The sequence below is a fragment of the Plodia interpunctella genome, chromosome 2 (assembly GCF_027563975.2).
Source record: "Plodia interpunctella isolate USDA-ARS_2022_Savannah chromosome 2, ilPloInte3.2, whole genome shotgun sequence".
NCBI lineage: Eukaryota > Metazoa > Arthropoda > Insecta > Lepidoptera > Pyralidae > Plodia > Plodia interpunctella.
The window spans coordinates 10,525,513-10,539,778 of NC_071295.1; the positions used below are offsets into that span (position 1 = coordinate 10,525,513).

General features: G+C 34.9%; 1 protein-coding gene across 3 annotated transcripts in view; it reads left to right on the plus strand.

The window, feature by feature from the left end:
* LOC128682032 (solute carrier organic anion transporter family member 74D-like) overlaps window positions 1–14,266 on the plus strand; it is a 45,743-nt gene that overhangs the window by 13,506 nt on the left and 17,971 nt on the right. For 2 of the 3 annotated variants that reach the window (XM_064436898.1, XM_064436897.1), the window contains exon 2: window positions 7,079–7,809. In XM_064436898.1, the coding sequence (XP_064292968.1) occupies window positions 7,152–7,809 (658 nt within the window). In that variant the 5' untranslated portion in view covers window positions 7,079–7,151. Of the gene's footprint in view, window positions 1–6,776; window positions 7,009–7,078; window positions 7,810–14,266 lie in introns of those variants that run through there. The other variant, XM_053766499.2, reaches the window with a different exon arrangement.

The window sequence follows — 14,266 nt, forward strand, 5'->3', positions numbered from 1 at the left end:
ACGTCATATGTACAGTTTTCCATTGGTTAGTTATATTAATAACTGCAAAAGGTGATTTACAAAGTCTCATTATATTATTCTTTAATCTATTATATATTTATTCATTGTTCTATAACATCAACATTTACGCTTGTAAACAATTTTTTATTTTTTTGTATATTTATTTAATACTGTTAAGTTTACTGCACCCTCTTAGTTTACTTGTTTCTCTTTCCATCCAAAGGTTGGTTGGAAGAAATTGCATTAGCGATCCGCCTTTGCACTCATTATGTTTGAATATCTTGTTGTAACTTATAACTCCTTTGTGAATGGTGCAATAAAGAGTTTATCTATCTATCTATCTATCTATCTATCTATCTATCTATCTATCTATCTATCTATCTATCTATCTATCTATCTATCTATCTATCTATCTATCTATATATCTATCTATCTATCTATCTATCTATCTATCTATCTATCTATCTATCTATTTATCTATTTATCTATCTATCTACCTACCTATGTATTTACTGTATCTACAACGATTATTTGCGATGTTTGTCGAGTTTTTTTAAAATTTCGTATTCATATTATATACCCGTAACGTACGATGAATATTTTGTGCGGTCTTTGTAGCTCTGTCACGCATAAAATAATGACATGATTTCAATGTTATGTCTACTATAATTATCATAAGCTTTTTTTCCAACATTGAAACTTTGAATGCAGTTTTTTAATTCGTCTTATAAATGGTATTTGTTTTAAAACAAATAGCTTAAATCTCATACTCTTTAGGTACCTACGTATATTTCACCGGCATCCTTGTGTACAAGTAATTCATATTCCAGTGTCGATTAGCGAGCTTCCCGCGTCTGTCTTGTTACCTGATGGCTTTGGCACGGAGCCGTGTATGAGATCAACAATGTCAAGGTGCTGTTATGTCAGTATTGCGCAATGTATACCCGTGAACACGCTCCATACTAGACCATAATGACTGGACACAACATTTATATATTTGATCTTCTTTTTGAAATTGCTCTTGCGCTTCTTCTTTCTTTATGTTAATTTCCTATTATACAACACGTCTAAAAGCTGGTCGTCAGGCTACCATGTCATATGTCTAAACGATTATATTCATCTATTCGCAGCCATATTTATTAGGTACACGTACATCAGGTAACTGATCAGTCAACGGGGACCGGGTTTTCTCAAGATAATTTCAAATTGTGCTGAACTACATCAAAGAAAGCATCCAAGTTAATCGAATACACTGATGTTATGAAATTTATGGAAGAATATATAGAATTATTTACGCGTTTTTATTAAGCAGTAAGTTAAAACCAGTATATTAGTATCTTTGCAGCAAGTTCGCGCCACAGGACATCTTCGTGGCTGGTTTATGTAGACACTTAGGTTTATCCAGGCGGTTCATAGTACTCTACGTATTTTTATGTGAATTTCGTTTAAGTCTTATTTGTTATTTTCTTACTATTCCTTATCGAGTTTCGATTAAATGGCTGTTTAGGCAAATGCCTAAACAGCCATTTAATCGAAATTTCTTCTTTTCATGTTGTTGATTTATCGGTCCCTTCGGATCCGGTCACCAATTGGTGACGATAGATAGCGTATTGTTGATTTTTATTAATTGTTTTTATAAAAATGGTATTGAATTTCACTCTTCCATGTACAGAATTACATGAAAAATTTAGGGTGCGAGCAATTTGTCATTATTTTGCCCAATAATCGTTTATCATTATAGCAACTCTAGCTTTATCAATGCAAATCAGAATTGGTTTGTAATAATTAACTTACCTGGGACTTATCAGTTGGTATAAATCATTCGGTGCAACGACACAGAGCAGCTGCTGTTGAAAATTAATACACGCATTAAGTTGGATTTGATTTGCAAATACAGTGGTAGTCACGCAAGTAAGTTTGTAAATGTTATTAACTATCATTGGATCGACCGACAGAACGTGGTCAATTAAAATAACTGGATCCTGCTCCTAGGAGTCTGAGCACAGATTATTTATTAATTTTAAATGCTAATAGGTGATCAATTAAGGCGTTTACTCCATTAACGACCTAATTATGTAATATAATATTGCTCTCTGGAAATAAATATATAATTATGATAAATTATATTTATTGTTAACGTAAAAGAAGAATAAAAATCTTCTTTAATAAACTAATAAACTCGTCACCATCGGGTGTATATTATCATTAGCAACTTCAGTGGTTGTAGTTCAGTAACCTTGCAAACTATATTTTGTGTATTTTATAAGCGAGGAATTAAACGATTAATTGGCTCTCCTACAATATTAACCAGGGACAAAATCTGATGGTAACTTTTGGATCTATATTACTTATGTGACTTATGTGTTGAATTATAGTGGGCAAAATCCGGTTAATAAAGCCTCCAACAAAATTTACGTGTTGTTGACACCCACCTGTATCGTGTTCACAAGATGCAGCAGTAGTTTTAGTTCAACAGCTTTATTATCTTTTACAAGCTCAGTACCTATAAATAATTAATTCTGAATTTATATAAATATTGTAATATGTACCATAAAATTAAAAAAAAGCATTATCTAAATTCTGTTTGGTTTTTACGTTGCATGATGAGCTTATGTCTTAAAGGATCTTAGAAACTTTATTTTGATTAAAAAGCGAATGCATACCTAAATTGTGATGTTCATTTCATTTTCTCTGTTATTGTTTGTTAATGAATTGAAAAATCATCTGAATGCGATCATGTGTTAGTAGCAATTGGCAGCTCTTACAATTTAATAGTTCAATTGGAGTTTATTGCCTTCATTTGAGCTGTGATGGTGCTGGTATTTATTGACTGCACTGAACTTGCAGCCTGCACGACAAATACATCTTTTATTAGATTTATTAGCTATTCAAATGCCCTACCGTTGTATAAATTTATAGCTAAATAACTCCATGCTGGTCTTAATTTTATAATACCTATGGAATATTCAGTTTTACCATTTTCAATTTATTAGTCACTTATTTTTTAATAAAAAAAATCTATAACTTTTGTTAAATATTTTAGGCTGAGTCCTATGTATATCACGATTTATTTTCTCAGTATGTATTGTTGTAATTATGAGTATATGAGTATAATTTTATGTTAGTTTCGAACAGTTTATGAAAATGTACCTGTGATAAATGTTTTCATTCGAATATAAAAAAATACATTAATTTATACTTTTTCTTCTTATTGTGCAATTTTATCTGAATATTCAATATTGTTTAGAACCGTTGAATTTAAGCCAAAACTGTTCTTATTGTCTGCGTTTTCGTTCAGATTGGTGATCAATCTCGTGTGCGCGGTGTCATCGGTACTAACAGGTATCGGCTCACTCGCCTTGACCGCGCACGTTGTCCTCTCACTCACCAGAGTGATCATAAGACGTCTTCAATGCTTCACTCGGTTGATACCACATCGCCCATGTACTTCCCTTTATTTTCGTCCATATGTCATGTGTTCAATGCATTATTAGTGACATTCATCCTCTCCACGTTTTTGGAATAAGATTTAATCTTATCTATTGTATACCTATGTATACATTTTAAAGACAATTTTATTTAATATTTATTAGTATGTCTGTTTTCGAGATCATCTTTTATTTATAGTATCTCTGCATCGTATCTGTTATTTTATTTTCCTTCAGCGTATTCAAAGGAGTCCCATTTTGTATTTCTTATTCCCTCTGAATTGGTTACAATGGTATTAACTTCCTTGCTGTCAATATGAAATTCAAAACGCAATAGGTATTACAAATTGTGAAGAACATTGTAAGGTTATTCGTGTTAATCTTCTACAAGCATTAAAACTATTTAGTATATTATTATTTTATTATCTACTAAAATCTCCAAATGTAAACTCTAGTCTAGTTTTATTTTTAGGTATTTATTCCATTACTTTCCTTAATTTTTGATCGAGTGATGTTTCCCGAAATGTATGCCCTGTATCTTTTTGTGTTTCAGCACTGTGCTTTGTTGAATTTTGATATGGGTTGACGTTGAAGATAATTTTGATGTTTTCGATTTGTATTTTTTTTTGTCTGTTGTTTCTTTTTATCTTTAAAAATAGAAGTCGCTGATTTCGCAGCAACGGACATTATATATATTGTAAAAAGTTATAAGGTATTCAGTGGGTTGTATTCTCATCATGTTTAGATTACTTTGATATATAGCTGCATTTGAAGATAAGGATTCTATTTCTTTTCGTTGAACGATCATTTATTCAATTTATGCCAATAAGCTGGCGGCGACATGATTCATGGCTCGCTCAATTCGGATTAGATTAATTGTTAGACTTTGTCCTCGAGAGCTGCCTTTGCATCGACTGCTCGGCTCACTTTTTATTCATCGTCGTTGGATATGTCTTTCAAATATGAGGTGTGGGAAGACCGTTTTTGGATTTTGTTAATCGTTCCTAAATTATTAAGCTTTAGCATAATAAAGACTTCAGAATAGTTCCCGGTTACGAACGAAACGTCGATTGCTGTTAGGAATTCAAACGCTGCGGCATTTGTACCCGATATATAACGAAGGAAAACGATCACACCTAAGTTAGCTTGAGTAATAGTCGACCAACTGTATTCTACTATAAAATTTCGATTTCATCTAAATCGAATCTATTAATACAAATCCCTAACTACGTTACATAAGCGAGTATTTCTGATGATCTTTTTTTACATCCTCCTAATTGCGTTTGTTTTACCATTTACCATTCGGAGAATAATGATCGCAAAGAGTCTAAAAAGTGTAGATTTAATCTAGAAATATAATAATATAATTTAGAAGTTTGGCACTTCAGCACATAGCTATAAATATTAAATTTGGCTGCATATCAAAGAGACGTTTTCTGTTTTGCTTTATTTTGTCTCCAAGCATGGTGCCGAATAATAGTGCGCCTGTTGAAAATTTAAAAATAACAATATTTAGATCCGGCTTCACCTGTGTTCACACACAGGTGAAGCAAAATATACAAACAATACATACAAACAATAGTGATGTTGTGAACAATTTTGCTTACTCAAATAATTGTATTTTCAAATATTTTATTGATCTTATTACCGGCAATTTGAAGTTATTATAGGCAACGAATTGTCGTGACTGGCATTTTTGTGAATATTTAATATCTACTTTTAAATTACCTTAATTTTTTTATTTTGAAATTCTTTATAAAAATCTGTGGTAGTAAAGTAGATAAGAATCATCGATTTTTTTTTTACTGGAACAGATCTTTAAGTGCGGTCAACAGTACAAGACAATCATTAGTGCCTGTGTTTAAATAACAATCTTTGCGCATGAAGCGATGGGCTATAGATAGTCTGTAGATAAAATAGGTCGGCAACCTGCAAGCACCCGAGCGTCCCGTTATCACCGACGATAGCGTCGTCCGATAGCCGTTGCAACGAGTACTGCAGTTTCGACTGCTTATCTTGGAATGCATTCGACAATGAGTTCATTTATCGGCACAGTAAAAAATGGGTCGATTGATTCATCTTGTAATTAGTTTCTAGAATGTTCTTCTAGTTACCATTGTGTCTCTTTTTCAGTTTCTTGGGATGTGAACGATTTATCATCGTATCAGCTTCATGAAGTCTATATATCTCTCCAAATGATTTACTTTTGCGAATTCATAGGTCAAAATTAAACGTATTACTACTGATTTGTGTCTGTTGATAAATGTTTGTGAAAATTTATTACGGCTACATTATCTTTAATTCCTTAAGGAACTCCAGTTATAATCAACACCTTTTATGGCATTACTTGATACAATATTTCTATCGTCCGACCAGGAATATTAAAAAAGTATTTTATGGTTAGTGTTTTCTTTGAAATGAACGAGAAATGTCGCGAGGCGTATCTTGTCATGCTGTATTAAATTTTAACATCGCTCTAGACCAGAGACTATTTTTGTCATAGTTAGCGCCTATGTTTTTGGATAAATTGCCTGTCTTTTTACATATACTACTAGTTACTCTACAAATATTAGGCACATCTTCTCACTGTGTGTGTGTGCAGCTATATGTCGACCAAGCCATGTAGATGATTACTATAGGTCTAGTAGCACTGCAAAGTTTTGCTTTAGTTGTCTGCGTGTCCTCTGGTCATCGCCCTGGTCAGTTCTGCAAGTCCAGTTAAACGTGTGACTCGTACACATTAATATTCCGCTCCTGGTGTTATTGCGATGTTTGTCTGTCTGTATCATTCTCTTTTAGTTACCAATCGATGTTGTACCATTTGTTTTCTAAATAAAGACATTTATCATCGTTTTTAGATTAGCTGGAGGCGATGTGTTTTTGTTTAGTTTACACTTAAAAGCTATTGATCGTTTGATGAGTTCGATGAGTGGTTGTTTTTATCTTAATTTAGTATTATTGCTTTAGTTGCTTATATTTTACGAATTTGCTTTTAAAAACAAACAAGTATTAAAACGTGTATCTTATACTATCCAATGCTTGGGTTGCGGCACAACCCAATAGTCCTGTTGTCAAACAAATCCTTTTAAAATTTAAGTACACCTTAAAAATAATGGCCGTAGCCGTAACTAGTAAAATGTAAACAGAGAGCTTAAAAGCTCGGATAGTGAGACAAAGACATTCCGCAGTGTCGAGACGAGAGAGGGAATCTTAGGAGGAGGGCGTCGTGCAGTCGGCTCTCGTGTAAATGCGTACGGCACAAAAAACGGTCAGACGGCCAATAAAAACCCCGTGTGGGAAGAATCGAGGGGCGGGCGAAACGGGTGCATCGCGCTGCAGTCACTCCATGCAGTCTATCTCCGCTGTGCTGGTTGTGCGCACGCAGCCTCCTCTATTTTCGAGCTCGCTCCCGAAATATGCGCAGGAGTTGGAATTAAAATAAGAATTCGAGTTTTTTTCGCATGTTGATCAGCGCGCCCCGTTATACGGAAACGCATTAGATATTCGCGTGTAAACATTTTCCGCCCGGCCGATCACCGAGGGTTGTAGTAGATTACGTTAGTTGCGGCTAGATAATGACGTGAGTTGAGTAATTACGTGTAAAGTTGAAATTTAGAGTGAGATTATAAAAAGATTTTCTATTGTCGCAGGGCGAGCGTCGTCGCGACAGTCACAGCGGGAGGGGAGGCGGGTCCCGCGGGCCCTCCGGCCGAGGACGCCGCCATGAAAGGCGTCGAAGCCACTCCAGAAGAACAGGAACGATTAGCAACAGGAAACAACAATGGATCCCTTGACTGCAAGATCCCAACAGCGCAACAGGTGCAACAGCGCTCCGCGTTCCACTCCACCAGAGTGTTCATGCTGGTGTTTCTCTCGGGCTGGGTACTGCAGGGCATGTTCCTTACATATTTCGTGAGCGTCACAACTACGATAGAGAAGCTGTTTAAAATGGAGTCGAAGACGACGGGAGTGTTGCTAGCGGCGACAGAGATAGGACAGATATGTACAGCATTGTTCTTGACATACCTGGCGGGTCGAGGACATAGGCCTCGATGGATCGCTTGCATGATGCTCATATTGGCAGTGGGAGTGATCGGCTGTGTGGTGCCGCATATGCTGTACGGGACGCGGCTGTTGGATGTGCATTTGGATGCGCATAGAGCGGGTCCTGCGCCGGTGTGTTCTCAGTACGCGAACGCGACGATCTGTGACGCGAGCCAGTTCAGGAGTACCGAGACGCGGTCATCCATAACGGCGGTGATAATCCCGTGGCTCTTCATCTGTTTATTGGTGGTCGGCGTGGGGCAGACCGGCATCGCCACGCTCGGGATACCCTACGTCGATGACAACGTCGGCAGCAGGCAGTCCCCGCTTTATATGGGTGAGTGAATTTATTAATGTTTTATTGTTGTCCTTATTAGATTTTATCCTTTATTTACTTCATGTCGTAGCGCATCAAAAAGAAATCGTACTTACGTTGTAGGAGTGCGTAATAAAACTAGGAGAATTAGTTTTTTGAAAAGTCTATATGTTTGTTACAATAATGTAAAGAATATCATAGAAATATTGTCATTGCTTCTCTCTATCTAAAATCAGTCAATAATAATAATAGTCCCAATTTAAATGCGAGACTTGCAACTCATGTTCAAAAATATGATATCGACATTCGATCCAAGAAAATAAATTAAAGGAAATGCCAATCGTAAAATAGTAGGTGTACATACGGTCAGATAAAAGCTTAAAAGCAGCCATTATAATGGCTGCATTGAAACTTGCGACTGCAAATTCGCAAACAATAAGCTGCACTGACGAGCGTTGCGCTTGCGCTTCATAAATTGTTCTTTCGATTGCGATTGTGGCTGGATCGCGCTTTGCAAGCAATAAATTCGGCGTGTAAAATTGTATAAATCATATACGCCGCCCACTGCGCTGCCTACGACGGACTCTGCCGGACGCCCTCCGGTTAGGGCTGCCGCTAAGCTATAATTCCACTGCTAGCCAAATCTCTGCCATCTGAGCGTTTACTTTTTTCACAAAGCGGCCTAGGGCCGGGTTCGTTTTCCTAAATTCTCTCCACGTTGCACGTTATGGGTATCCTACATTTTCTGATCATTGAATCAATTTTTCGATATTGCTTACCCTACTATTACTACCCTTATGGCTTACTCTACCACCAGGCCCTGGCTGAATTATTTTAAGCCATTAATCAATAAACCCTTTTAAATCCATTATAACTAAATGGAGTTAGAAATCCATAGAATCCTGATTGAAATGCTTACTTATTTCACAGAATGTTGTCGTGAGTTTTAATTAGTTCCACTTTAGGCTAGGCACGCATAGGCGCATAGGCAAAGGAAACAAAGAGTTGGCCTTGCCATCGCTGTCAATATAATATATTAGTCTATAAATGGTTAGCTTGCGGAGCACTTAATTTTAAATGATTATATGATGACAACATGTTTTATTTCAGGAATGTAGTCGGATTATAATCTTAAAGTGCGCGCGGTCACCCTACTCCCGGCGAAAGGCTTGCGCAATTAACAATCGGTGTCCCGTATTCACATCTGCAATTTTATGCAACCATTCAAAATTTAAAAAGAAAGCGGTACCGCGATGAGTTACTACTTTTGGTCAGGAGATCCGTGTTGCGATCTACGCTTATATAACCGGAAAATTATGGCATTTTAAATACCAACTCGTTTTGATTTATACATGTAAGATAATGTAAAAAGTTTTCAAAGGAAATGCTGCAAAAAATAAATACCTGCTCTGCTCAGAGTCTCAGACGGCATGGAGGAAAAAATTATACCTACTGACTTTTAGTTCTACTGACTGCGTTCATTGTATCTCACGTACGGTATGAATGTTTGTTATAGATAGATTACAAATGGTCACTAATGAAATTAATTTAACAAAAAGAATAATGATAGCCGATAGAAAATTGAATGAATTTTTTTGTTATAAATACACATGTGTATGACAAAAAATGTCAACAGTATGGATTATTGCACCGTGGGGAGTTAAGTAACTAATTGTCTGGAGTTTGTGCTTGTGTTATCGTTAGGGAATGTCTCAACAGAATGACGATTTCCTGTGTTTGACAAATGGGCGTCGTCACAGATGGGTAATATGTTTAGTAGATATTTGTTTTTTGTTTTGTCAAGTAATGAATACGCTAATGACTTTTAGATATTTTACAAAGACTATGTACAGTCATTACGGAGAGGAGCTGCGGCTAAAACCTGGATAAGTTATTTCTTGATTCATCCCATTTTATTCTATTACACGTGTGCCACAGAAAACATAATGAAAGTGGATTAGAACAGTTTAAAAAACCAAATCAATTAGATAATCGTGTTAAAGACAAAACACATTATTCACATCTTTATCGATAAACAATAAATTAATTTTATAATTAATCTAAATTCCCGTTAACGATTTTATTGATCATTTTATATCGATCGTGTATGCGCATTTCGCTCGATATCGATAGTAAATTCTCTGGTTTATTTGAATTCTTGAAATTTATAGAGCTAAGTATATATAAAGTATGAAGGTAAATGTATATGTAGGTAGGTATAAGGTAGGATTCAAATAATTTGAATTAATCTTCTATTAAATAGTTATGAAAGTGTAGTGTGACTATGGTTAGTATTTTAATCCTAAATGAGAATTTGCTACTTTGTTTCAAATATAAATGTTTCCTCTCGTTTACGTGTTTTTACTTTTTATATCTTGTATTCATAGGATTAAAGTAGTTTTTTATTCAATTGTGTTTATTTTCCAAATTAAATACTTAAAAGACGGAGGTCAAAATCCGTGGCTTTTCCTTTAATAATATTTGTTTGGGTTGTATGTGTTCACTTTACCTCTTTGTCACTTGGTAAACGGCCTTCTTTGTTAATAAGTATTTGATTTTGTTTTACTAAAGTAATAATAGGATTACGAAGCCTTTTCAAGGTATGTATTTTTTGGGTTCCGTAGCCAAATGCTAAAAACGGAGCCCTTATACTTTCGTCATGTTCGTCTGTCCGTCCGGTTGTCCGTATATTGTCACTCAGTCACAGTAATTTTATTCGTAGACTATAAGGTTGAAATTTGGTAGGTAGATTCAATGAACCGCTACAAAATTGTATAGTATGATTTTGAAAAATAATATTATAAGTCTGAATTTTTTTTTTCAGACAAAATAGTACTGTGGCTTATCATTAGGAGATGTGAAGGTTTCTAAAACAGTTTTTTGATTATTCGAAAGTAGTAAAAACTCTGTCACCGTGTTTAATTGTTAAAATTGGGTATACCCAATTTTAAATTCGCATGTTATCTTTCATAATTTATATATAAATAATTCAATAAAAACTTGAAAAGAAAATTGGTTTGACCAAAATCGATGAAGAAGATTATAAAATATGAGATAATTTCTATAATTGCATATCCTATTTAGGAATCTGTATAAAGCGATTCAAATATTGAATTAAACTTCAACCTTTAACATTAGGGCCTATGATTATGCCGACCTATTAATATAATTAGCGTATATTTATTTAGTTACCTATAATGCATGCAAAATAAGTTGTTGCTACGGAATCCTTGGTGTGCAAGTCCGACATGCTCTTGGCCAGTTTTTTTGTTGTTGTTGAAATCATTAAAATTTAATCACAACACTTTTTTATGTAATATACTTATGAATTTTCTAGGTAATATTTTCGAATAACTGAGAACAAAATACAAAAGCCTATCGATATAGAATATTTTAATCGATTAGGTCCATCGAGGCCCATGATGCCATGCATTTTAAATTGTTCGACCTAAATTAACAAGTTCGTTGTAATTTAGTACCGTATAGAATGAATTATTGTGTGGTCGCTGTGCATATTTTTGCATTTGAATGTTGATAAAACATTTTAAATCGTGATAAGATTTATCGTTAATCGAGAAGTAAAGGATGCAGTTTATTTATCGATTTACAAATATGGCTTGGGGATTCGGAGAAATCGTTAGTGATACTGAGTGAACGATTTGTATGTGTTTATGGTCATTTTATTTATAAAATATTTTCATCAGAACTTGCTGTTGTGCAAACACTAATTCTTGAATCTCCACTATGTACTAGTAAAACACCAAGAAGAGGCCATCTTGCACGATATATGTAGTACTTAAAACTTTGAATGATGGGAAAACAGACACTAAATGAGAAAGAGGGTCTCCTTTTTAGTACTCTGTAGATCAAATAAATGAGAAGGTATGGTAAGGATCATGTCGTAAAAGGGCACCTGGCTTCAAAGATAGGTGCTTCATTCACAAAAAAATATTATTAAAATGAATGATGTCTCTCGTTTTCTTTCTTTTAAAAATATCGCGACGAATTTCATCCTCCTCCTTTTTTTGAAGTTGGCTATAAATACGCGCGCAAGATGACGCAAAGACAAAATTAGGGCATGCACCTCGGAGTACGCAAGGGACTAATATCCTCAATAGGCTGAAATTGTCGCCGAGACGCGCCGTCCTACTGACACACTTGCGATAACTGAAATAGCAATTGTATCTGGTGCTGCCCTAAAGCGTATGCTGTGGCTGTGGCGACATGTGATTGGGACGATGTAAATTTGTGATTGGATGATATTTATGATGTTCACAGTGAATGCTAAAAGATTGGGGAAATGTTCCATGATGTCAAAATGTCAAAATGGTGTGACAGAGAGTCCATATCTCATTGTCATTGATGTTGTTTTTTTTTGTTTATAAACAATTTTAAGATAATCATCTAAAAATAAATGTTTCCTAAGTTTTGCCGAATACCCAATCGCAGCCATATAATATACAACTCTGTTAAAGTTATTGACTACTAGAGTTAGCTTGAATTTTCCATGGCAATAGTCCTTTTTTCCAGGACGATTGATAGCCTATATCCTTTTCCGTGGTACCAAAATTTCAAGAAAATTGAGTAAAAGCAAATTGAAGTGGTAACAAGCACACAAATATCAACTAAAATCAACATTTATAATATTAGCCGCCTGCCGCATTCGTCTCAAATTTATCTTGCATCACACCGCCGTCCGTCAGACGGAATACAATGAATTGTGGTGGCCCGACTACATGATGAGAAAATTACCAGCTAAATGGAACCACACAGATGATAACCCCCCGTGGTTTAATATCAATTTGTCACTTGTGTGCCGAAATAACTTTGTTATATAAGACCCTTGTGGACTGTAGTGTAGAAAATCAGGATTAAACTGAAGCCTTCTAAATGTAAATCTGTTCTTCCTCTTCATATTTAAGAGATTTTGTCAGTTGAGTATACGCCACACGTCTCTATCTGTCTTTGCAATCTCTTTTAAATCTCATTCTGGTTAAAACTAAGAGGATATTTGTAGAAAGGCATATAGGTACAATGATATATTATTTCCAAATCATGATAGAGCACGTCATTCTCTCAGGTGCCATTTTTTTGGTGTTCAAATTGGCACATTGCCACGGTAGTGCTCTATAGAAAGGCAATAATATCAGATAAATGTAATCGTTTGGGTTGCACGGGCATACGTAACTAATAGTTTTTGTTGCCTTTAGTCTTAACTTTTACGCTTAGGTAGGGTTTGTGGAGTTCTGGTGTGTTTAAAGCTAGAAGCTTAGCTCTTCATGAGATGTATCTGTGAAGTTCTTCATTTTGTAATTAATAATTCTAGTCGTAAGAAAACATAATCGCATAAAAAAGCATACTATAATATTTGGTGTGATTATATTTTCTTCTCATTATATTATTTGCCTTACAACATTGCTTTGTATAACATCTGTAGTTTCTATCGTATCCTAACCGATATTCAGTTGTTTAGTAGTGCCTTCGCCAAGAACCTAGCTTTCTATAAACTTGGCAATGGTTACGTCGCCGTTTTCCCTTTCTATGCCGACGTCGCCTTTGCATTGTAGATCATATAAAGTATCAGACATAAAGATAGCAGATATAAAGTAAAGATATCTAACATTGTAGCCTGAAGGTTGGTGAAATTTGGACTTTGTTCACGATATTTGTTTATTTTAAAACAGTCAGGTGTTTTCAAAGGACTGCTTTTAGTAAGTTTTTTTAAGGAATTCCTAAAGTTTTTAGAAAGAAGTGCGGCATAAAATCTAGACGACGATTCGGTCTGGATAATAAATAATAAACCAAACAAAATAAAAGCTCACGTTTTAAAAAATGGATCCCAATTTTGTTAAAAGCGTTGACTACAATATAATAAAGCTGTAATAGTTTGAACTATTTTACGTATATCGGTTAGTAGAGCAGATCTCAAATTGTAGCGCCACGTGGCTGTTGCGTAGTTGATTGGCAAATGTTACGACATAAAATATTACAAGCCCGTATATTTGTGACTTGTATCTAGGATTCTATCTGATGATTTTTGGATTTGAGAGAGTGTAGCATGATTGGTTATTGCTGGCGATGTGGTAATTTTACCAGGCAAGATTGTGCTCAGGATTGAACCAATAAAATATCAATATCCTAGCTTTATCATGAATTTTATTTTTTTAGACAATATTGAGAATCGATTGTATTATCTAGTGTGAAGAGAGTCTTCTTTACAAATTGCACATACTGCAAATATATATCCATCTCTCTCGTTTGACCCTTTGTTATTTATTCAATATTTAACGCAGATCACACAGATAAAAAAAACACTTAATTTTTATACTTTGAAACGCTTCAAAAATAAGACACATTGATAAATTCATGGAAGTTATCGAGTTTTTGCTACGCTTCTCATTAAAATGGAAAACAATACGATATAAAGGTTAATTACAGTGAAATCCCTTTAATGATGCTTTTCATTAAAACTACAATG